This window comes from Helianthus annuus, chromosome 15 (genome assembly GCF_002127325.2).
Source record: "Helianthus annuus cultivar XRQ/B chromosome 15, HanXRQr2.0-SUNRISE, whole genome shotgun sequence".
NCBI lineage: Eukaryota > Viridiplantae > Streptophyta > Magnoliopsida > Asterales > Asteraceae > Helianthus > Helianthus annuus.
In genome coordinates this window covers 100,783,550-100,807,373 of record NC_035447.2, presented here as the reverse complement: position 1 = coordinate 100,807,373, position 23,824 = coordinate 100,783,550, and the positions used below count along the sequence as shown (strand labels likewise).

Below are 23,824 nucleotides of genomic sequence, written 5' to 3'. Positions count from 1 at the left end.
TATTTTGATTTTTACTCTAGAAAAGAAAAGGAAACAATTCAACCACATTCTCCTGTCTTTCCTACTAAATTACCTGTTTCTCGTTATCATCAAATATATAAAGCGTTTAAAAAAATCATTTGTACAAATCAAAACAACTTTGTCACATTAAAGCGAAATAATGTATATGGATATAAAGATCACTTCGTTCTACTTAAAAAACCAAAAACTTGATCCATAAGACATACATATACAATATTGTCAAAGGAACAATTACACTTTGGTATCATATACTTCTGCTGCATCCGGCATTTGTTAAGCAGCTACAATAGTTGGTTGGGCGCGCCATATGAACCTGTTGTATCCGGCATATGTTTAGCAGCTACAATAGTTGGTTTCACTCGCAAGTGTATCTTAGATTATTCGTTAATAAATCGCACATGTATGTTAAAAATGAAAATCTTTCCGTTGCTGTCATTGACCATAGGCCGTTGTGTTGCTTTTCTTCCACAGTTATTGGCTCCTTCGTTTCAGCACCTTCTCAAAACCAACATTTACATGTAAATAATCACCAAGCAACAACCAACGTTTACGTCGGTACCAATTCATGACACCATCAAATGCAAACTCAAAAATAAAATAAAATAAACATAAAAACAGAACTGAAACTTATCTCTGCAGCCTTATCCCTCAACTCAATTTGACTTTCTTCATTTATTATCAAATATAAAGAACCTGTAGATGAAAATCCAGCTAGAAAATATTGAAGTGCAATACTTTTGAACAAAGCAAGTATTTTTTAATTTCCAATACAAATCAAATGTAGTGTAGATTCATTAGTACCTTTAATTTTATTATTCTGGATTATAAAAACCAATATCAAATGATTCTTCATAAGATGATTTAAAACTACAAACTACAATGACGATTACCGACCTAAGTTCTGATATGGTTCGCGGTAACACCGTTGAGAGTAGGGCAGCCGGAAAGAGCCATTGTGAACTCTAGTTCATCCTTCAACATCTCGATCACTGTTTTTACTCCATACTCACCCTTTGTTGTTAAGCCACACACAACCGCTCGCCCAACCTACAATATTAGAAAATATCACCATGTATAATTCTAAGAAAATCGCTAAAATTTTGAGTTTTTTCTCCCATTTGTTGGTAAAATTACCATAACCGCTTCGCACCAAGAGCTAAAGCTTTGAATACATCTGTTTCTTGTCATATTCCTCCATCAAATGGAACCTGGTATTCTTCTCTGAACTGCAAGTACCACTTGTAAGCCCTGCAAATTTCTTAATCGATGTTGATAATCACAACGTGGTAGGCAAAACTGTGCTCGTGACAAGCCCGCTAACTCGTGCCATAACAACTTCAAAACTTTACCATGTGGCGAATCAAGTCGACCATATGGTTACTTCAAATACACCAACAAAAACCATCATGTCAGACTAAACCAAAGATCAGTGGAGCGATTTGAAGGTCTGATGATGAATAGTTAGAAAGCATACATGTAACCTCATTCTCTCAAAGTTGTTAGAGCAGCATCACATACTCGTTAGATGAGTATATATACCAAACTAATTCACAAATCAAGCACAAATAATAATACCTAAACGAAAAAAATCGAACCTTATAAAGAACGCGACGGACGGTCACCATAGGCATTTCCGTAATTCCCATTCTCCCGCCGGCAACTCCTCCATCTCCTCCCTCCATGCCTCTGGCTGGCCATATTCCGGGTTCTGTGACTCACACTGGTCTTTTAGGCTTGGGAATCCACCAGAATGTCAAGCGAATCCTAGAAGCCACAGCCGTCACGGTCACCCTCAAGGCCTCAACCACCACCATGGGTGTCCGGTCGGAGGCATGGCCGGTTTTTCCATCACCGCCGCTCCTCTCTCTCCGTCCACCGCTGCTCTCTCTACCGTTTTCCGCGTCAAAAGCCGCCGATCATCATCACTGCCAAGAGGGTGGCCAGCTGGAGACGACGGCTCCGATCCTTCTCCACCTCTAATCTGTCTCTCTCTCTTACTCCTCTGTCTAAACCCTATTCCTATTCTGTCATATGTTAGAAGAAAGCCATTGTTTAACTTTCTTCTAAATAATAGACTATAGAACAGTCAGTCGGAGGCCATAGCCGGCAACCGTCACTCCCTCTCATCTCTTTGAAAGAGCAAAGCCGGTTGTACCACCTATAAAGCAGAAGGTACAACACACAAAGCATACAAAACTTACAAATACATATCTACCAGGCATCACAATGACTTCTCCAAAATCAATCACCGGTTCATTCTTGATTCTTACCAGCCAGTCCACGTATAGTAACCAAAGTTTATTCAGAATGCTCAAAATCTGGTAGATCATTTTACTTAAAAAATTTACTTGTAAATCGTAAGTAAACATCTATCTTAACTAATTATTCAACACGTCCATATCGTCACTTTACCGCATGAACACAATAACGTAATGTGACCCGTGCTCACTACCCACCTTTAAATTTGGATTGGCCGCACGGCCCTTCTCGGTAGCCATCTTGATCAATTGACCCACCCCTTTTTGGCCAAGAACTAATGAACCATCAAATGAGATTTGTGTCAATAACATTTACTCACAATATCGACAATCTGTATGTAATTCATTTTGGTTATCAGCTTAACCTTATTTTCTTTGTGATAGGTGTTTCAAATCATCATATATATCTTCAATTTCGGCCTCCATTTGGTGTGTCAGCTGATCCATGTTTGCTACATCACATGAAAAAAAATATGATGTGATCTTGACATATGATAACATATACCACAAAGATGCCAACACGCTAATGTTACACATCAAACATACGCCTTAAAGTTGCGGATGCAGTTTAAGTACGTCTTTAAATAAAATAGTTCCCCATTTCCATATTTGAATTGTATAAGGTGCACTCGATTTTGTTACTTGTTCCAGAGACATCTCCGTCGCAGGTGGTCACTATTGTAGACCACCCACATAAACGTCAACAACCACAACCACAACTTCATCACCAGAACCAATCTTTACATGTTTATTTAATATGTTACGTTTTAAATTAATATAACAATACATCAAATAATTATAAGGTACATTCTTAAGATATTAAAATATCTTTAGTTTAGTTAATATATATATACACACACACTATATTGAGTTTTTTATGTATAAAAAACATAAGTCAAACGAATTATATCAATGCTGACCATGGTGCAGCACTAAAACTGCACCGTTAATAATTGTCGGAATCATCATCAATAACTTGAAACAACGAAAATGAGTATAGAGCCCAAAAAACTAACCTTTGTGGTTATCGATCTACACTGGTGTGGAACTCGCCAGAGACTCTAAATCGGTCAGCAGAGCACCTACGGTTACTGAATCAACAAATATCATCGGTTTAAGAGCCAGATGACCACGACCTAACTGTAGTTAAAAGACGTACATCTGAATCAGGGTACCGAAACTTTGCCGGACCTTCACCGGAACCCTAGCATCTTCTCTCCGTCGCTTAAACTCCTTCAAAAACACCGATCTTGGTTAAAAAACGACATGCAAAAGAAAAGAGGCTTACCGAAGACTCACCGGAAAATATGTCGGAACTAACTCGTATGGCAGTCGTATTCATCCCCGTTGAATCCGTTAACCATTGGTGCTGGTTACTCAGAACACCATCAACGCCGCCGCCATATGAGGTCATGACGGAACCCTAGGTTCGCCGGACCGTTACGGGCATCACCGGAGAGTTCAAGCCATGTTTGCCGCCACCAAAGACCACGACAATCATACCGTCACAAACCCTACTCTGCACACCAGAGACTACCGCCACCATAATGATCAGAACGTCATCTTCGAGTGTTGTTGACGCCGGCGAGCAGGTTGTAACACCATCAGACCGTCATCATCGGCCTCTTTCTCTGCGCGCTCTCTCTTTCTCAGACACATCTTTCTCTCTCTAACGGCGGGCTCTTTGACGGTGTTCTTTCTCTCTCTTGTCTGCCTTTAAGCTGGTTATAAAACGAAATGACGAGAATGACCTTTTACACTGTTCATTCAGTTTTGTTACTATCATATAGTAACTAGTTTAATACCCGTCCGGTGGATGGGTACGTTAACAGGGTAACAAACAAAGATATAAAGACGGGTCTTTACCCAAAAAAAGATATAAAGACGGGTTGGGTGTTTTGAGGGTCAGAGAATAAAAGAGAATAAAATGAAGGTATACTACAAAATCCAACCTATCCGGCAATCTCGAACTCCCAAATTGGTATGATTCTAAACTTGATTTCTAACTCTTTGTGTTAACAAATATTAATACAAATCACACAAGGCTTTTGGTGGGCCAAAAATGATAAGGGAAAATACACCAAGTGCCTAATTAAGACAACTTTTAATTTTATTAACTTATGGTAAGTTTACTAAGAACGGCAATTTTACCCATTCACCAAAAATGGTATTTTGACTTGCTTGCTAAAAATGATGGGTTTGAACCATTTACTAAAAGGGTTAGTTTGACCCGTTTGTTAAAGTATCTCCTTCTGACTCATTTGCTAAAAATGGTAACCTTCATCCCTTATTAACATGGTAACCTTGACCCCTTTACTAAAGATTGTAATCTTGACCCATCCGAAAAATGGTAAAGGTTGACCCATTTACTAAAATGGTCATGTGACCAGGTCACTAAAAACGATAATTTGATCCCGTTATTAAAAATTGTAATCTTGACCCACCATGGTTACCTTGGCCCGCTTACATAAAAAAGTGATATTGACCTGTTTATTAAAAGATGGTAATTTGACCGTTCTGTTTACTAAAAAATGGTAACCGATAAAAGTCGACCATCTTTTCTTATGCATCTCATATTCCTATCTTCCAACATCGATGCTATACTATTATCTTATAGTATAATTTTTGTAATGCAATTTAAGACATTAATCATTTATAAACTTAAAAGATGAATAGAATTTTTTTTTAAAATAAATATGTGAAATATACTGTTTACTTTGCATTTTTGAATCCATGTATTTTTTTTTAAAAAGCCCAATTAGTGGCCTTATTTTTAGCAGCCGGGAATGGGCTTAGTGTTCTAGCAGCCAGAGTATTTTTAGCAGCCCATTATTAGTAGCCCATTTCATAACCTGGATACAGATTAAACCGACCTTATTTGAGTCGGTATTGCGTTGAAGTTGAAGTTTCAAACCCCAAAACTTGACTTGAAATAACCAAACATTAAATTCATATTAAATAGGATTAGGGAATCATAATTGGAATCAATTCATAAATTCTTGAAAAACCAAAAATCAATTCATATTAAAATTAGATTGCTTAAATGATGATCACTAAAAGTAGACTTTTATCACCCTGGCGGCATCTTTTTTTTTTCTTTAGATGATGCTATAACTCCTCTCGTTCTTTGTCAGGCAGTCAGTCACTGTAACAACTATAGGACATTGGAATTAATATTTGATCAACAGCAAATATCAGAATATTAAAAGAGGTACTATGGTAGCAATGATTCTCTCAGAAATAAAAGAAGGCTGGTAACACTAACAGGCCATTTAAATTATTCAAAAGGGGGAAACTCACATGTCAGATCTCTTATATTCAACCTTCTGGAATATTTCTTCACCAAATGTGTGTGTTGTTAGAAGATGACACCCCCCATGTCTTTAAGATTATTATATACATCATCAGGAGATGAAGCTTTCTTAGCTGCAATAAAGTAAAAAAAACGAATATGTCTAAATCATGATTAAAAGAATATGGCATGCCAATTTAACAGCAATATATGTACAAACATAGGTTTGAAGATAACTTACATAAAGTAAACACATGTTGAACCAAGGCGGGTTGCGAATATCCCAAGACGGGCATCAACTTATCTAATACCCAGGTCTTCAAATCACTCCCCATTTCGAAATACATACACATCAACTGATCTCTTCAAGTCGCTCCCCATTTGTAACTGCATTCAAAAGGGGCACCAACATTAAAATCAGCATACACACAAGATAATCTAAAAACGGGTCGACTTTGGTTGTGTTTCATCTCCAAGGGCCAAATTAAGAAAACCATGTCTTGTTACTGGAAAAAACAATTTTCCGATACCAACATTATAAACTTATAGGTAAAGTTCTATGATTACTGGAATAGAACTTGGAAATTCATGTTCACCGTAGAAGACGTATACCAATAGGTGTCGCACACTAAAATAGAAAACATTGATTAGATGTACATATAGAGGCAAAACAAACTTAAAAGAAAATTACAACCTCCACACCTTATTCGTCATGCCAAAAAACAAAGAACCTTCAAATAAACAGATATTAGTATTAAGTTTTGACGAATAAATAAACAGATTCAAGGAAAAAGATAACCCTTTTCTAGCTCTTACTTTTTTGAGCTTGAGGAATATTGATGCATACCCATAAAGATGTGCAAATGAAACACCGACCTTCTGATCCGTCCACAAATTAGAAATCAAACCCGAGTTCCCATTCACATCAAACGCGTCTACTCTCTCCAACAAAGTACCAGCTTCAATAGATGATTGAAAAGTTCCTGCACAATTAACCCCTCAATATATATATATATAATATATATATATATATATATATGTGTGTGTGTGTGTTACAAATTCATTGATTAGTGCTTGAATACAAAAGATAAGTACAGTTGTAGAAAACTTGTCGATGAAGTTGTAGACGGATGTGAGCATGTGATAAAGAAGTAAGAACAGTTTTGTTGGCCGGATGAAGATCTGATCAATTAAACAACTTGGAGGGATGATGACCAAATCAGCAATGGCGTTGTTGGGAAAACTGCAAAAAACAAAAACCACTACAACCAAATCCACGAAGGAGACATCAACCTGCATAAATCATCACTACCACAAACAAATCCATCGAAAAATCAACCAATTCAACTTGGATATAGAAAACGATACCCATTACAGCAAATTGTCGGTTCTGTTAGTTTAGGACCTGCCATATTGTTGTCGTCCCCATCTCTCAACTCAACATAAGAGTTACATGCGATAATTTTTTCCTTCTGTTGAAATCAGTGTTTGATTTTGCCCCCCTTAGAAATTACATAATCATCACCCAAATCCCTTCTTTGTTCAAACTGAAGTTTGATTTTGCACTAACATGGAATGGCGATTCACAGTGGTTCACCGGAGGGCTGCGAACATAGTGGTCTGGTGGGTTTCAGAAAAGATAGTGAAATGTGTGTGAGTGACGGTTCGATATGGATAAAGAACCCTAAAACCTCTTCCACTATACGAGAATTATATGGGAGGAGAGGGGATAGTGGGGAGTTATTTGGTAACCTGCTAAAACTGCAAGTAACTGTCAAGAACCGCCATCATAGCAGTTGATTTTGGGAGTTTATGTGGCTGAGATTTAATCTCAGCCAAATCCAACGGTAGAGGTTGATTCAGGAGTTGGTTACACTTAATGAGATCCATATATATATATATATAATGTATAATATGTTTAAGTTATGACATAAAATAGGGTTATTGTATTTTATCACCCCCTCACTACTGGCCGCTGTCACCCTCAATTATCACTTTGACGCCCGTCACCCTCAACTTAACACTTAATATGTTCTGTTACCACGTCGTTAACTGATTACTAACTTTTGATACTTTACTTTTGGGGGTGTCCTAAGATCCCTAAAACCTTCCTAAGATCCCTATGACACCTCCAAAAGTATAGTAACAGAATCAAAAGTTAGTGATCAGTTAACGACATAGTGACATAACACACTAAGTGTTAAGTTAGGGCTGATGGGTGTCAAAGTGATAGTTGAGCTGGCAGCGGCCAATAGCCAATGGTTATGGATGATAAAATCCAATAACTCCATAAAATAAAACATCTTTAAAAACTTTTAAAACTATACGATCAATCAGGACTCATATACACTGACTAAACATAAACCTATAAAATCTTTATCATGTTCCCGTGTTATTTTAGAAATTCACACATCATCCTACTTGCATTGAGGTAATTAAGTTTAGAAAATTATAAAACCATGTGTAGTGGAAGGAGAAGATAATGCCCCCACTCTAGGGTATTTTACGTTATGTGACGGTCCAGTCAGCAAATGGGCATTATTGGGCGTTTTCTAAAATGGGTGTAGTGGGGATGGGCCATTATTGGGCATTATTGGGGCATTAAATAAAAAAAAAGAAAAAACACCTAAAAATCTTATTGGATAACAAAAAGGGAGATGAAAAATGATTGGACAAGGAGAAGGGGGCAAGGCGTGCTTCAAACCATGCCAAGGGGGTTTTTTTGAATTTTTTTTAAAAAAACGCCATGTGTAATGGTTATTGAGCGTTTTAAGGCATTTTTTTGAATTTAAAAAAAAAAAAAAAACGCCGAGAATAAACAATGAACTATTCACTATTGAGAACTTAATAAATGCTATAATAAGATTAGGTTTAAACATGTGATTAATACAATAACACTTATTTCAAATTAATGAAAATACGTAATTAGAAAAATTACACAGAAAATCAAATAACCATGTATTGTGCAAAGTGAATAATAACCTTTAAAGGCATTAAAATGTGGTTGTACTCAACATTGATAGATCTCCATGTGCAAGTAACAATGGCTGGCTGGCCCTTCCATTAGTTGCTGGCATTTGACCCGATTAAGTTCCTCTTTAATTTCTTTAACTAAACGACTAGTGATTTTATACTATACATGATTCAGATGAATGCTTGGTTGTTAATTCTGGTTGCTTTTCAAAAAAGAGAATTGTATAGCAACTATTCAATTAATCATCAATGTACTTGGAATTAGTTATCTTGTAAAATTAATTTTTGAGGTTCTTATTTGTCCAAACATGGCATGTTCAATACGTGGTCCAATCGTACGTTGAGTGTATGTCCTACGGCGTTAGATATGATCATGAATAAACTGACCAAAGTTTCCTCGGTTGAACCATGGTCGAGTTGTTATTGATCATATACCGTATGTCTACTTTTTCTTGACTAATTGATGTTGGAAATTTGGTGAATGGATATTTAATATATTTATAATTTAATGAAATTATAAATATTAATTAGAATCTTCATTTGGTAAATAAAAGAGAAACTCTTGAGTAAAGCTTCTTGATGACATTTAATTAGTTTTATTAGAGTTTTTAAGTCTCTAATTAAGTGACTAATTAAGTGAAACCTTTCACTAATTCTTAAGTCTTGTACAAATAGTAGGCTATGTGCTTCTTTTGTTACTACAAGAATATGGTATTGCTTGATACATGAAGAATACTAGAAGGAGGATGAACACTTGAAGACCAACTAGAGAGATGAGTACTCTCTACTTGTTTTCCACCACATGAGTTCAAACACTACAATTACCGGATGTAACATTGGGCCCGTGTGCCATCTTCGACAGTACAAACTGCTTCGGCTGTTGTACCCTGGGAGACAGACGCGTTGTCTTTAGTAGAGGCGCGAAATCTGTTTTAAGGGAAGCGTGTTGAACACGTGCCTCAACCAAAATCGTCAATGTTTTAGTGTGCTCTTTGTTGCAGTCAAGGAATATTTTTTAAGACTCAAGATGATGAATACTCGAGTCTATGATGCTATCAAGTGCGCGTGAAGGACCCACCAAAGATGCGGCTTGAATCAAGATTGGTATATATAATTATATTTTATATTCTTTTTATTTAGTTATTGCAACCGGTATTGTACTATGATATTTCCTACGAATAACGAGAGTCTCGTTATTATATATTTTGTAAACAACACGGAATCAAAAGGTTCTTTTATTCAAAACTATTGCAGTACAATGGAAGTGCAGAGACAAAGGAAAAAATGAGAAAGATACAAATCACCAAGGCTTAATCACTCTCAAACAGGGGCAGATTATCAACAGATAATCTGTATACACAGCGACCAAAACAAAGGCTCTCGAACACAAGGGTTACTGCAGAATGTTCTAGAGAAGTGCCTAAAAGGGAGCTGAGAGAGAGACGTTTTCTTGTCTGCTTCTACGATCCCAATGAGACTGAATATAAAGGGGGCAACTAATAGGGTTAACGCGTAAAGAGGCAGCCCACTTGAACCGGAAGTAGCCCATCAGCAGGCATGAGCCCAACAGCAGAAAAGAGCCCAGCGAGCACAAAACCCAGCAGAACATGAAACAAAAAAGGAAAATATAAGGAAGGATAAACAGATATAAAATATAACGGAATAGAATTGAGTATTTTAACACCCCCCCCCCCCTCAATTCAATATTTAAAGTAATCAGATATGTTGAGAAGTTGACAAACCTTTTCATGAGGGCCAGGAGATAGACCCTTGGTAAGAATATCAGCAGCTTCGTCTTCTGATTTAACACCAACTGTTCGAATAATTCCTTTAGCAATTTTTTCTCGTAAGAAGAAAAGGTCAATCTCAAAGTGTTTGGTACGCTCATGAAAGACAGGATTGGCGGCAATGGAAATGGCAGCAGTATTATCACAATACAGCTGGACAGGAAGCTTAGAATCAATCTGTAATTCCTTTAATATGTTTGAGATCCAAATAATCTCGCATGTAGCAGCACACATGGATCGGTATTCTGCTTCAGCAAAAGACCTTGAGACGGTGGACTGCTTTTTACTTTTCCATGAAACAAGATTATTCCCTAAGAACACACAAAAACCAGTAATAGATTTACGAGAACTTAGGCATTTAGCCCAGTCTGAGTCAGAAAAGGCTTTTATATTTAAAGAATCTCCTTTTTTAAACAGGATTACTTTTCCAGGAGCACCTTTTAAATACCTTAAAAGTCGTAAAGCGATTTTGGAATGAGCTTGCAAAGGAGAATGCATAAATTGGCTAAGATAATGCACAGAGTATGCTATGTCTGGTCTAGTGTGTTAGAGATAGATCAATTTTCCCACAAGTTTTTGATAAACTGTTATATTGGTTAAGGGTTCATTATCCTTCTCACAAAGATGAGATAAAACGTGATTTGCCTTGATAGGACAACCGACTGGTTTACAACCAGTCATACCGAATTCAGCAAGCAAATCTAAGCAGTATTTCCTTTGGGTTAAGCATAAGCTAGTTGAGTCTCTTATAACTTCAATGCCCAGAAAATACTGCAATTTTCCCAAATCTTTTATAAAAAACTTTGATTTGAGTAACTGTTTGATGTCATTAACTTGTTTTGAACAATTACCAGATATAATAATATCATCCACATAGACAAGAAGGACAATAAAAACAGTGTCTTTTGTCATGACAAACATGGAGTGATCACACTTACTCTGTTTGAAACCAAGATCGACAAGAACAGACACAAGTTTCTCATTCCACATCCTAAGAGCTTGTTTTAATCAATACAAGGATTTTTTTAATTTACATACTTTAGATTCAGAAGAAGGATTATAACCATCAGGTAAGCACATATAAATTTCTTCATTAAGGTCACCATATAGAAACGCATTGTTAATATCAAGCTGATATATTTCCCAGTTAAAGTGAACAGCCATAGATAACACACACCTAACTGTAACCATTTTAATAACAGGGGAAATGTATCAAAGAAGTCAATGCCTTCCTTTTGACTAAACCCATTCGCAACCAGCCTAGCCTTATATCTCTCTATTTCACCGTTTGATTTATACTTAATCTTATAAACCCACTTGCACCCAATAGCTTTCCTATAAGGTGGTAGGTCTACAATCTCCCAGGTTTTATTTCTAAGTAAAGCTTCAAGTTCTGAATTCATAGCATCAACCCAATTAGCATCATTTTTAGCTTCAAAGTAATTTTTAGGTTCACAACTTTTATTTAACACAGAAGCAAAGCAGAAACTTTCAGGAGGTAAATTAGCATAATTTAAGACCTTTTCAAGACCATACTTGACTTTCCCATCTACTATAAAGTCATCAAATTTAGAGGGAAAATTACTGTTTCGGGAGGATCTCCTTAAAACCGTGTTAGTTTGTTCACCAATATCTCCCTCAGAATTATTATTGTCTTCTTGTTCAGTATCATGCTCAGCCATGTCCGAATTCGATTCCATATTGCTTGGTTGCTGATTTTCAGCCATGCCTAAAGCAATTTCTACATCGTTTTCAAACTGCTCAGACCCATGACCTGTTGAAGTATTTGTATGTGTATTCTCATCATCGGGAGTTGGGTCAACTTGGGGTCTTTAAGTGAAGTTTAAATCAGATAAGTCAAAAAAGTTAAGGGTGTTAACTTCAGTAGGAGTATTAGGATCTGAAAAAGTTTTCTTTTCCTTAAAAGGGAACACAGTTTCATAGAACCTAACATCCCTAGAGAAGAAAATCATTTTTTGATCTAAACTCCAAAGTTTGTACCCCTTTTTTCATTTGAATATCCAACTAAAACGCATTTTTCTGCATGTGTGGTAAACTTATCAGAGTTGTTTAACACAGTGCTGAAACAAAGACACCCTATAACCCTAAGTTGACCTAGAACAGGAGAAAAACCAAACACAAGTTCATATGGAGACTTTCCACTCAAAACAGATGAAGGTGTCCTGTTAATTAGATAAGATGCAGTTAGAATACACTCAGACCAGAATTTATGGGAAAACCACCTTGAAAGAGTAAAGTCCTAGCTACATTCAACAAATGTCTATGCTTTCTCTCAACTACCCCATTTTGCTGTGGTGTATAAACACATGAAGTCTGATGTAAAACCCCATTTTCATAACAAAAATTACTCATTTGTTTGTTTGTAAATTCAGTACCATTGTCACTCCACACAGCTCTAGAGTAGTCATCAACCACAGTGAGAAAATATCGAAACCCATCCCTACTTTGGACTCTATATGGACTCCACACATCAAGATGAATAAGATCTCCTAGAGCTTCAGATTTATGATCACTTAAAGGGAAAGGTTCCCGATGCTGTTTAGCTCTATGACATGTTTCACAAGGATTCAGTTTGGCACCAGTTTTAATGTATAGATTATTTTTAAGAACATGCAAAACAGGTTCATCAGGGTGACCTAACCTAGCGTGCCAAAGATTAATATCACAACTAGAGTTACCAACCTTATTTGAAACAGAAGAACTACCACAGAAGTATAGACCATCAAACTGACTACCAGTCACCTGGACTTTCTTTGTTTGAGAATCCTGAATATAGCAAGTTTGTTCATCAAAAGAGACAGTAAGCTTACAATCTCTAGCAAGTTTATGAACATAAATTAAATTCACACAATAATCAGGCACGACAAACACATCATATAGAATGACCTTATCACTTAATTTATTATCACCAATTTTAGTTACCAAGGCACTAGTGCCATTGGGATGTTTAACTTTGATACTGAACTCAGTTACATCCTTTTGATTAATTAGACATTCATCCATCATTACCATGTGTTGATTAGCACCGGAATCAACTATCCATCCTACCTTTTTTCCATTATTGATAAAATTTGAAAAACAGAAAACAGGTTTGAAATCACAAATAGGTTTAGAAGACAGATTCACAAAACTATTTAGACAAACAGGATTAGCACACATACCAGCAAATCCACTATTCCGAGGTTTACCCTTAGGTTTATCATTCAAGAGACTAAGCAACTGAGCTATCTGATCATTGGACAAAGAACTCATAGCAAGGGTTGTATCAATTGTATCAGCAGTAAAATTATTACTAACCTTGTTACCCTTATTCCCACCAGGTTTTGTTTTTATCCAAGAAGGGTAACCAACAAGTTCAAAACATTTCTCAATAGTGTGTCCAGTCTTATTACAATGAGAACATTTGAGATTAGGATTAGGAGTTCGGTTATTTCTTTTCCTTGAATCAATAGTTTGACCAGTTTTAACAGAAAAGCCAACAGGGTTATTAGGAGTTTTATCAAAAATGTTCTTAGAGTGAATGTGAGATTCTTATCTAGAGATGACTGAAAAAGCATCCTTCACAGAAGGAAGAGTTTCTTTGGTTAATAAATTTGTTCTCACAGACTGGTAGGAACTATCAAGACCCATTAAGAATTGCATAAGCTTAATAAGGTGATTAAAGTCATTAAATTGTTTGGATGCATCACAAGAACAGGCAGGCAAGGCAAGTAATTGGTCTAATTGCTTCCACATACAATTCAACTTATGATAATATTCAGAAACAGGCATGCCATTTTGACTGAAGGAGTTAATCTTTTGATACATGTTAAACACAACAGACCCATCTATCTTATCATAAGTATCCTTTAAGTCTTTCCACACATCTGAAGCAATTTTAGAATAAACAAGACCAAGATATAATTCCTCAGATACGGAGTTAAGGATCCAAGTAAGCACAATAGAGTTGCACCTATCCCATTGCCTACCCAAAACCTCATCGGTTTTAGACCTAAGACAAGAGCCATCAACGAACCCTATCTTGTTTTTTACTTGTAAAGCAAGGTACATGGCATTGGACCATATCCTATAGTTTTCTGACCCTTTGAATTTTACACTGACTATAGATAAATTAGCAGAGTCACTAGGGTGAAGAAACAGCGGATCACCAGCATCAATTTTGCTAACCAAGGTAGCACTAGGGGAGGTTATAACAGTATTATCATCACCAGACATGCTGATTACTCAGGTAAAGAACAATAACTAAACAGCACAGATAAAGCTAGAGTAAAAAATAAAAAAAAAACACAGAGAACAGCGAAGCCTGAACAGAGGTCCGATCAGAGGTTCATCACTCAAAGGTGCCTCCGCAGACAGTATTCAGGGAGCTTTGACACACAAACCAGACAAATGCAACAAATAAGCAAATAAGACTCGATCAAGTGCCGGTCCGACTAGTCCGGTAAACAGAGGATGCCTAGACACACTGACTCAGTGATACAGGAAACATAAAAGTAAAAGTCATAGATAGAACAATCTCACAGTGGTTGCGTTTAACTCCTGTTAATCACACTTGTAACCTTCACTTAGGGTTACAAGTCTGATTTCAAGCAAAGAAGACCAGGTACAAAACTTTGTTGGTTTGCTCTGTAACAGAGACCAACGAGAGCCCTTTCAGATGCACAACCAGGCGGTCACAAGTCACAACGACGATCCAGAATATCCCCAACCACGACTGCTCACAAACCCTATATTTAGGGTTTCTGAATCTTAAGCGGCGCAAAACCCCAGGCAGCAAACTTCTTCAAGATATGAACTCAGTATCAAGGCTATTACCCAGATCTACAGAAAAACCACAAGAAATAACCAGATTTGAACAGATCTGGTACGAAAATGTAGCGGAACAGTGATCGAAAACTACCGATTTCAACCCAAGAGCTTATCTAAGCTCTGATACCATGTAAACAACACGGAATCAAAAGGTTCTTTTATTCAAAACTATTGCAGTACAATGGAAGTGCAGAGACAAAGGAAAAAATGAGAAAGATACAAATCACCAAGGCTTAATCACACTTAAACAGGGGCAGATTATCAACAGATAATCTGTATACACATCGACCAAAACAAAGGCTCTCGAACACAAGGGTTACTGCATAATGTTCTAGAGAAGTGCCTAAAAGGGAGCTGAGAGAGAGAGAGAGAAGTTTTCTTGTCTGCTTCTACGATCCCAAGGAGACTGAATATAAAGGGGGCAACTAATAGGGTTAACGTGTAAAGAGGCAGCCCAGTTGAACCGGAAGCAGCCCATCAGCAGGCATGAGCCCAACAGCAGAAAAGAGCCCAGCGAGCACAAAACCCAGCAGAACATGAAACAAAAAAGGAAAATATAAGGAAGGATAAACAGATATAAAATATAACGTAAATATAGAATTGAGTATTTTAACATATTTTGTAATTATATTTTACAAAAGGTGAACCTAATTCCTACAATTGATTCCTTTTGCCTGTTTGGATATTCTAAATAATGATTTAGATATATATGATACCGATACTAAATACTAAATATTAATGATTATCAGAATAAGAAATGTACTTTTTGTGAATGTCCAAGGATGTGTATGTATATTGTTGATTTGATTCATAGAGTTTGGTATATGTACTTTTTCTTGATCTTAAGTTAGCTATATGTTGAGAACTTAGAATTCAAGATATGAACATGTGATTATTTATACTTAATATTTGCATCGTATTATATACTATTATTCTTATAATGATGAAATAATAATAATAATAATAATAATAATAATAATAAGTGTACATATTATGATATATAATCATGTATGAGCTAAACATACAAATCGAATAACAAACACAAAAGACATAATTAGTCACTAATTATGGTTTTGGAACAATATGAAAAGTATTTGTAATTAAACACGAAAACAACCTTGCTACTAATCACTTCAAGTTTCTTTGAGAACCTCTAGCAAGGGATAATATGTGATTACCATGAAAGCTACTTAAATTATATGGTAACTTAATTATGGGGACGAACTTAGTATAAAATAATTCATTTACTACAAATTATTAAAATAAGCAATAAATAATGTAACATTAATAGAGATGCTAATTAAGCCATTGAACAATCAAAATAAAATGTAAAATTTTATAAAACCGATAACATTTAATGAGACCATATTCATTTATTTTATTTTTTCGTTTAACTGTAAAGTATAATCAATTTAAAATGATTGTAATTGTGCATAAAATATTAAAAAATAAGTTAAAGAAAAATCCATATTGCATGTACTTGAGACCTCGCACTAATACGTTTTGTGTCAAGTTCTATATATTTTAGTAATGTTTAATTGTTTATAGCAAACTACTAAGGGTGTAAGGGCACTCCTCTAAGTGGGGAGTGACCTTTCTTACCTACAGCCAATTAGTACGCGTCACGTCAACTCTTCACTTAACTCCATCCACACCCTCAATTTGATGGCGGCACTCCTCTCTCGGGGGGCTTGTTTTTTTTTTGTTTTTTTTATTTGTTGTAATTATGCATGTATTATAAATTAAACAAATATTAATAAAAATTAAATAAAATTTAAGAAAAGACATTTCATTAAATTAAAAATAAAAATTACATTCTAACTAGAAAAATAAAAAAACAAACTACTCGTCGTCGGAATTCGCTTCAAGGTGAGGTAGATCTAAACGTCCGAGATGCTCAACGAGATCGTGTTTTAGTCTCCAATGCGTTTCTTCGTCAATGAGCTCGCTAAAAGCAGTATCATCGAAGACGGGTTCGACTGGAGGATCTCGAATGTGTACCGGTGCTATCGCCCTTCCGTCGTCTTTTATAATCATGTTATGTAAAATAATGCACGTATACACGATGGACCTTATCTTTTTCACCGTTTTGGAACGCATTGGACGATTTAGTATTCCCCACTTCGCCTTTAACACATCAAACACTCGTTCCACATCTTTTCTTGCGGCCTCGTGTTGCCTCTTGAACTTTTTTTATTCGGGATGTGAGGATATGGAAAAGACTTCATAAACACGGACCAGCTACGGTAGATCCCATCAGTAAGATAATACCCGCGTTTGTATAAGTGGTCGTTCACCTGAAATGGACAATTTGGCGCCGTTCTGTTTCGTTGAGTAAGAAATAACGGAGATTGTTGGAGCACGTTGATGTCATTTTGTGAACCCGCTGGGCCACAAAAAGCATGCCAAACCCACAAATCTTGAGACGCCACCGCCTCTAACATAACTGTCGGGTATTGATGATCGCCTCTCATATATTATCCAGGCAATTCGGTGGGGCACATTCTCCAGACGAAGTGTGTACAATCCAGACTACCCAACATATCAGGTGGGTGATGTCTCTCCTCATGAGCCTGATACAATAGCGCAACGTCGTGGCTCGTTGGTCTACGTAAGAATTCACCAGCATACATTCTACAGACCGTCTCGCAGAAATAATCAAGGCACTCATGAGAGGTCCTTTCAGCCATATTTAAATACTCGTCGTTTTCGTCTGGTGGGTTACCGGTTGCAAGTTATTTAATCGCAGAAGTAACCTTTTGTAACGGCATGAAACTTTTCTTCATTCTCCCGTCCAAGCCCTCTTGAAACCACTCGTTATTCGCTTCCACGTCACTAACAATTTTTAGGAACAAAGACTTGGACATACGAAACCTCTGATGAAAAATATCGGCATTAAATTTTGGATTATCGACAAAATAATCGGCCATGAGTGTTTCGTGGCCTCCCACACGATCTCGACGGACAACTTTTTTTTTACTAGACGATGCCGTGTCTAGTAGCTCCGCTTGTTGGATGAGATTTTGGAAGAAAATTAAACTACTATCGCTTGACGATGAATCTTCATCGTCGGGAAAGTCGGGCAGGAGAGAAAAAATGGGAACTCGGAATCCATTTTTTTTAAAGACTGGGTAAAAAATTATACGAGTTGAAGGGTTTAGGAGAGTAATGTAGTGGGAGTTGTTTTGGGTTTGAAAAATAAAAAGATTGAAGTGGGTTAGTATTTATAGGGTTTAGGAGATTTTTTTTAATATATAACGGCTATATAGCCGTTTTAATATAAAAACGGTCAAAAATTACAAATCTCAATCGGTGAACACAACTCGCTCCCCACACCCCGATTTGGGTCACTGAAGGGATGGTGGTGGTGTTCCCGAGCGGGGTTCACACTCACCGCCCCCCTCCCCGAGGGCGCCCCGTTCACCCTTAGCTTTTTTTAATAACATAAATTAGAAGAACAATAATGATTTTTGTTTGCTACGCACAATACATCTTTTCAACACAATTTTAGATATTTTAAAATAAATAAATTAATAATTTAGACATATAGCATACTACTTAACCACCGGGATATTGTTATGACACACAAAACACTTGATATTAAGTTTTATATATATTTTTAATACACTTGGCAATGGCAATAAAATGTGGTTGTACTCAACTTTATACTTGATAGGTCTCCATGTGGCCTTTGACCCGATTAAGTTCTCTTTAATTTCTTTAACTAAACGACTAGAGATTTCATACATGGTTCAGAGGAATGCTTCAGCTGGCTGCTTTTCAAAGAAAGAGAATTGTATAGCAACTAATCAATCAATGTACTTGGAATTTATTATTATCTTTCAAAATAATTTTTTGAGTTTTTTATTTGTCCAAACATGACATGTTCGATCCATGGTCTAATTGTGCATTAACCGTATGTCCTTTGCCGTTAGAGATGATTAATTCGTCTAAACTGACCAAAGCTTCCTTGGTTGAACCATAGCCGAGTTGTTATTTACAAATATGACACAAATAATAAAATAAAATATTAAGTATCACCAAATAAAAACGTGTACTTCACAGTTTGTGAATGTCCAAGGATGTATACGTATATTGTTTACTTGAAAATCCAAGTTTGATTTATACAATTTGTTAAGTGTACTTCACAATATTATATATCACAATTTGATTTATACAATTTGATAAGACACTAATACATTGTTTCATCACAGATTCCGTTTTTGTACTCCTTTCTTGAGATATTCTATGTTTATTATTATTGTAAAAATGATGAAATAATATTAATAATAATAATAATAATAATAACAATATTATTATTATTATTATTATTATTATTATTATTATTATTATTAATAACAATAATAAAGTAGTCATAAAAATGGAATAACAAAGTCAATAGACATAAGGTTGTCTTATGAGCAAGGGCTACCTATTATAATCACCAATTAGTCACTAATTATGGTTTAAAACAATAGGAAAAGTATTTGTGATTAAAAGACGAAAACAATATGTGATTACCAATTTCGTATTGTCATCAAATACTACCCTAAAAGACTTTAAAAGGTGGGAACACCACCCTAAACTAATCAAACATTACCCTAAAAGACTTTAATAATGAGCAACACTACTCTAAACTAAGAACCCACTACTTTTACTATCCCCTCTCTCTCTCCCTCCCTCCCTCCCTCATCACACACACTCACTTCATCGGTAACCTTCACCCGCTGAAACTATCCAAGAGCCCCTACTCAAGTGACCGGCGGTGGTGTTGCCGTTCCCTAATGACAAATCAGGGAACGCCCCAAGCCCCGTTATATGGTAACCTAATTATGTAGACAAAATTAGTAGAAAATAATTTATTTACTACACATTATGAAAAATGAGCAATAAATTATAACGTAACATTAATAGAGATGCTTATTAAGTCAAATAATAATCAAAACTAAATGCAAAATTCTATATAACCGATACAATTTAATGAGACCATATCGATTTATCTACTTTTGTCATGATTAACTGTAAATTATATATATAATCAATTTAACTTGATTGTAATTGTATATAAAACATTAAACCAACTAATAAAATAATCTAACAATCCAAATACCCATGTTGTATGTACCTGAGACTCCGCAATAATATTTTTTGTGTCAAGTTCTATATACTTTAGTAATGTTTATAACAAACAACTTAGCTTTTTCCAATTTAATTACATAAAAAAATTAGTTTGATATGTAGACAATACATTCTTTAAAAAGAAATACTTTTTTTAGATATATAAATCAATACCTACACATAACAGACTAGTTACACTTAACACGCTTGAACTTCTAACTTTTTGATTGTAAAGCACAAACTTTAAACATCGACGTCCTTTTAACACACAATACATCTAATATTAGGTTTTATATATTTTGATACCGTTAAAATTTTTATTACAAAAAAAATACATTAAAAAGTTACAAATTTTCTTACTTTTAACAATAAAAACCTTCTTTTTTTCTTTAAAAAGAGAAGTTCATCCCTAATTTAATGAGATGGTTTATAAAGTAATAAAACAAACAAAAGGAAATGTGATTATGTCACAACAATCCTACCCCCTTTATTACATAAACAAACAAACGAACGAAAATGTGATTATGTCACACCAATCCTACCCCATTTATTACATTCTTCTCAATCCATCAAACTCCTTATTTACACATAAAAATTTCACTACACAAAGTACAACTCACATCTTCTTCATCATATTCACTAAATCCATCAGTAGCAAAACTTAGGTAGGACAGTCTTACCTTTATTCCGTAGGAACACAGAGTCTACTTCCAATGAGACCCCCAACTCGATTATAGTTTTGTATCATGCCTTGGACCTAAGGCACACAACACTCAAACAATCGGAACAAAGACCGATTGGTGCATACACTCCCGTGTCTTTCAGCTATCAACGTCACCACATAATGCATGATTAAACATCCGCCGTTTTTAACGTTATTTTAATTAAATTTTAGTAAAATAACGTTACAATTAGCAGTTAGTACCATTCCGCTTTTGCCCCCCAAACGTCTACACGTATAGATCATACAAGTCACATATCTGCCTTTTACAATTCCACCTCTGGAAAAAGCAATTCCTCTCTCTCTAGAAACCAACATATAAAGCAAACTCATCTCTATTTATTCTCCACATCTCTCTTCATCTTCATCTTCCTTGTTCTTCAAATCTCCTAAATTTTCATCAAATTCACACCAAATTATGTCAACAGATCTACAATTACCGAACAACAATCTACCTTCAATCCGACTCAATCCGATCAAAATCAAGCTTCCAGAATCATCATCATCAACAACAGAGAACGACTCATCATCATCATGCACCGTTGAATCTGAGAAATTAGGTCTAGAAACTGTACTCGAAGAATGTCAAACGCCGACGTCATCAGAGCATAAGATACCTGAAATCATGACGTGTCCTCCGGCGCCTAAGAAACAGAGGATGTATGTTCCGTCGTGTAAGCGAAAGATATCCGAATTTGAATTGTTTGAGATCGTTGCGCCTGATGAGATCCAATCGTTCTTCAACTCTAGCATTGAAATAATCGATCGGAATTCTGTTACGAATAAGAGAAGGTGTCATAATCTGTAAAGTTATTGAAGATTATCACAACAATTTGTTTGAATTCAAGCGGAAGATTGATTTACGATCGAACTCGTTGTTTTATATATGAATCTGTACGTAATATGAAGATTATCACGAGATTTTGTTCGAATTCAAGTGGATGAAGATTTCACGATCAAACTCTTTTATATATATGAATTTGTAGGTAATTTTTGTTCTTAAACTTTTCTGCTTTATATGTTTTATTATATAATCTGTTATGTATATGAATTTGTAGCTAATTTTTGTTATTAGGCTTTTCTGTTTTCTCTGATCTGCTTACCGAATATTATTACAAATTTTCTTTTCGAATTCAACGATTGAACTCAGTTGTTATATATATATATATATATATATATATATATATATATATATATATATATATATATATATGAACCTGTACGTAATTATTTGTTCTTAAGCTTTTCTGTTTTATATGATCTGCTTACTGGAGATTATTATGAGATTTTGTTCGAATTCAAGTGGAAGAAGAATTCAGGATTAAAATCCTTGTTATATATATATATATATATATATGAATTTGTAGGTAATTTTTGTTCTTAGAATCCTCTGTTTTAATTGATTTGCTGGTTATATTGAAATCTGAAACGTAATTCAGACAATTTAGATCTGAATTGTGTTTGTTTTGGATTTGCTTCCACATGTTTACGACGTCGTTTATCTTTTTTTTTTTTTTTAATTTGGATATATTTTTTTGAACATTAGTTTTGGATTATTCTTCATAGAGTTTGTATAAATAGCTTTTTAATTTTTAAAAAATATCTGCTGCTGAAAATAAGTGGAATAATTTTAAGGTACTTTTTAGCTTTCCGGTTTGGTTTTCCTTATTTTATTGAAGCATAGATGATGAGAATAATAGTTACGTTTACCCGATAGGATATATTTTTTTTATTTTCATTTCAAATAATTTATTAATAAATTATTTCAAAATTAAGATATAAGAAAACGATAAAAATGTATATTTTTTTAATGGCAAATTAGATCACTAACGGACCACTTAAGTATCATCGTGTCACGAGCAAAACCACCCGTTCAAATCCATATCCATTAGTCTATAATGTCTATACATCAGTTCAGTAAGAAACCTAATAAATCTGGGAAAAACTCCTTTGTGGGAATCGAACCCAGGATCTCATAGTTTCTAAGCCTGATCTCATCCTAAAATACCACTATGCTATAATGGCATGAGCATAAAAATGTATACTTAGGTTTGTTGTTTAAGACACGGTTTAGACGGGCTTGTAACTTATTCAAACACATATATGAGAGAGAGGTTGTTAGGGTGAAGGGGGTGCTCACCTAATAGGTGAGTCCCCTCTCTTACGCCAAACCAATCCCCGTGTGCCACGTCAACTCCCCTCTTAAACTCCCCTAACACCCCAATTTGATGGCGCCACTCCCCTCTTAGGTGAATTGGTTTTTTTTTTTTTTTTTTTTTTTTTAAAAAAAGAAAAGAAAATCATTGATTGGATGGCAGCTCCCTCTCTCCTCCCCCTCTCTTCGGTGCCTCCACCCCCATTTGCTTCCCCGATTCACTCCCCCGCCTTAATGGCGGTACCCCCCTAATCGGCAAAATGCCTCCCCGCTTGAAGTCCCCGAAGACGCCCCCATCACCCTTATGTGTCAGTAGCTTTTAATAAACAACGATGATCCAAATCTATTGTAGGTTTTTACTATCACACCATCAATCTTTGTTTGGGGTTGGTTCGTAATGTATTTTAGCAACAAAAAGTTGTAGTACACAAGTGAGGCTATTACGTAATAAAAGTAGATTCGCATATGACGTAGATAATACTGTTAATGTATGATAAACATGTATTTAATGAAAATAACGTATGCTACGTGAGTGAAAGTAGATAAACGGCAAATAGTTTATGTTATATGATTGTACTAGTCTAAGTTCCCGTGTAATACACGGGTGGCTAATAAGAAAAATAACTACTTTAGTATACAAATTCAAACTCATTAAAACAAAGTGATCAT

The 23,824-nt window shown here is 35.5% G+C and overlaps 1 protein-coding gene and 2 long non-coding RNA genes across 11 annotated transcripts; 1 reads left to right on the top strand and 2 right to left on the bottom strand.

The window, feature by feature from the left end:
• Positions 1 to 126: 126 nt before the first annotated feature.
• On the bottom strand, positions 127 to 4,315 carry LOC110898697. Of its 3 annotated transcripts, none has more exons than XR_004882370.1 (6): positions 3,579 to 4,315; positions 3,439 to 3,512; positions 3,296 to 3,370; positions 1,156 to 2,731; positions 420 to 1,068; positions 127 to 334 (listed from the first exon to the last, which is right to left on the bottom strand). It is a non-coding gene; the product is annotated as an uncharacterized LOC110898697 (long non-coding RNA). The 3 variants fall into 3 exon arrangements; XR_004882369.1 differs by having other exon boundaries at positions 127 to 714; positions 916 to 1,068; positions 3,579 to 4,313; XR_004882368.1 differs by having other exon boundaries at positions 127 to 1,068; positions 3,579 to 4,313.
• Positions 4,316 to 5,212: 897 nt separating this feature from the next.
• Positions 5,213 to 7,443, bottom strand: LOC110898695. Of its 7 annotated transcripts, none has more exons than XR_002569548.2 (5): positions 6,667 to 7,443; positions 6,139 to 6,554; positions 5,813 to 5,958; positions 5,580 to 5,705; positions 5,213 to 5,433 (listed from the first exon to the last, which is right to left on the bottom strand). It is a non-coding gene; the product is annotated as an uncharacterized LOC110898695 (long non-coding RNA). The 7 variants fall into 7 exon arrangements; XR_002569550.2 differs by having other exon boundaries at positions 5,813 to 6,199; positions 6,274 to 6,554; XR_002569546.2 differs by having other exon boundaries at positions 5,813 to 6,302; positions 6,388 to 6,554.
• Positions 7,444 to 21,418: 13,975 nt separating this feature from the next.
• Positions 21,419 to 21,808, top strand: LOC110901319 (cyclin-dependent protein kinase inhibitor SMR2-like). Its single transcript, XM_022148154.1, has one exon. The coding sequence runs from the start codon at positions 21,419 to 21,421 to the stop codon at positions 21,806 to 21,808; it is 390 nt and encodes a 129-aa protein (XP_022003846.1).
• The last annotated feature ends 2,016 nt before the right edge of the window (positions 21,809 to 23,824 follow it).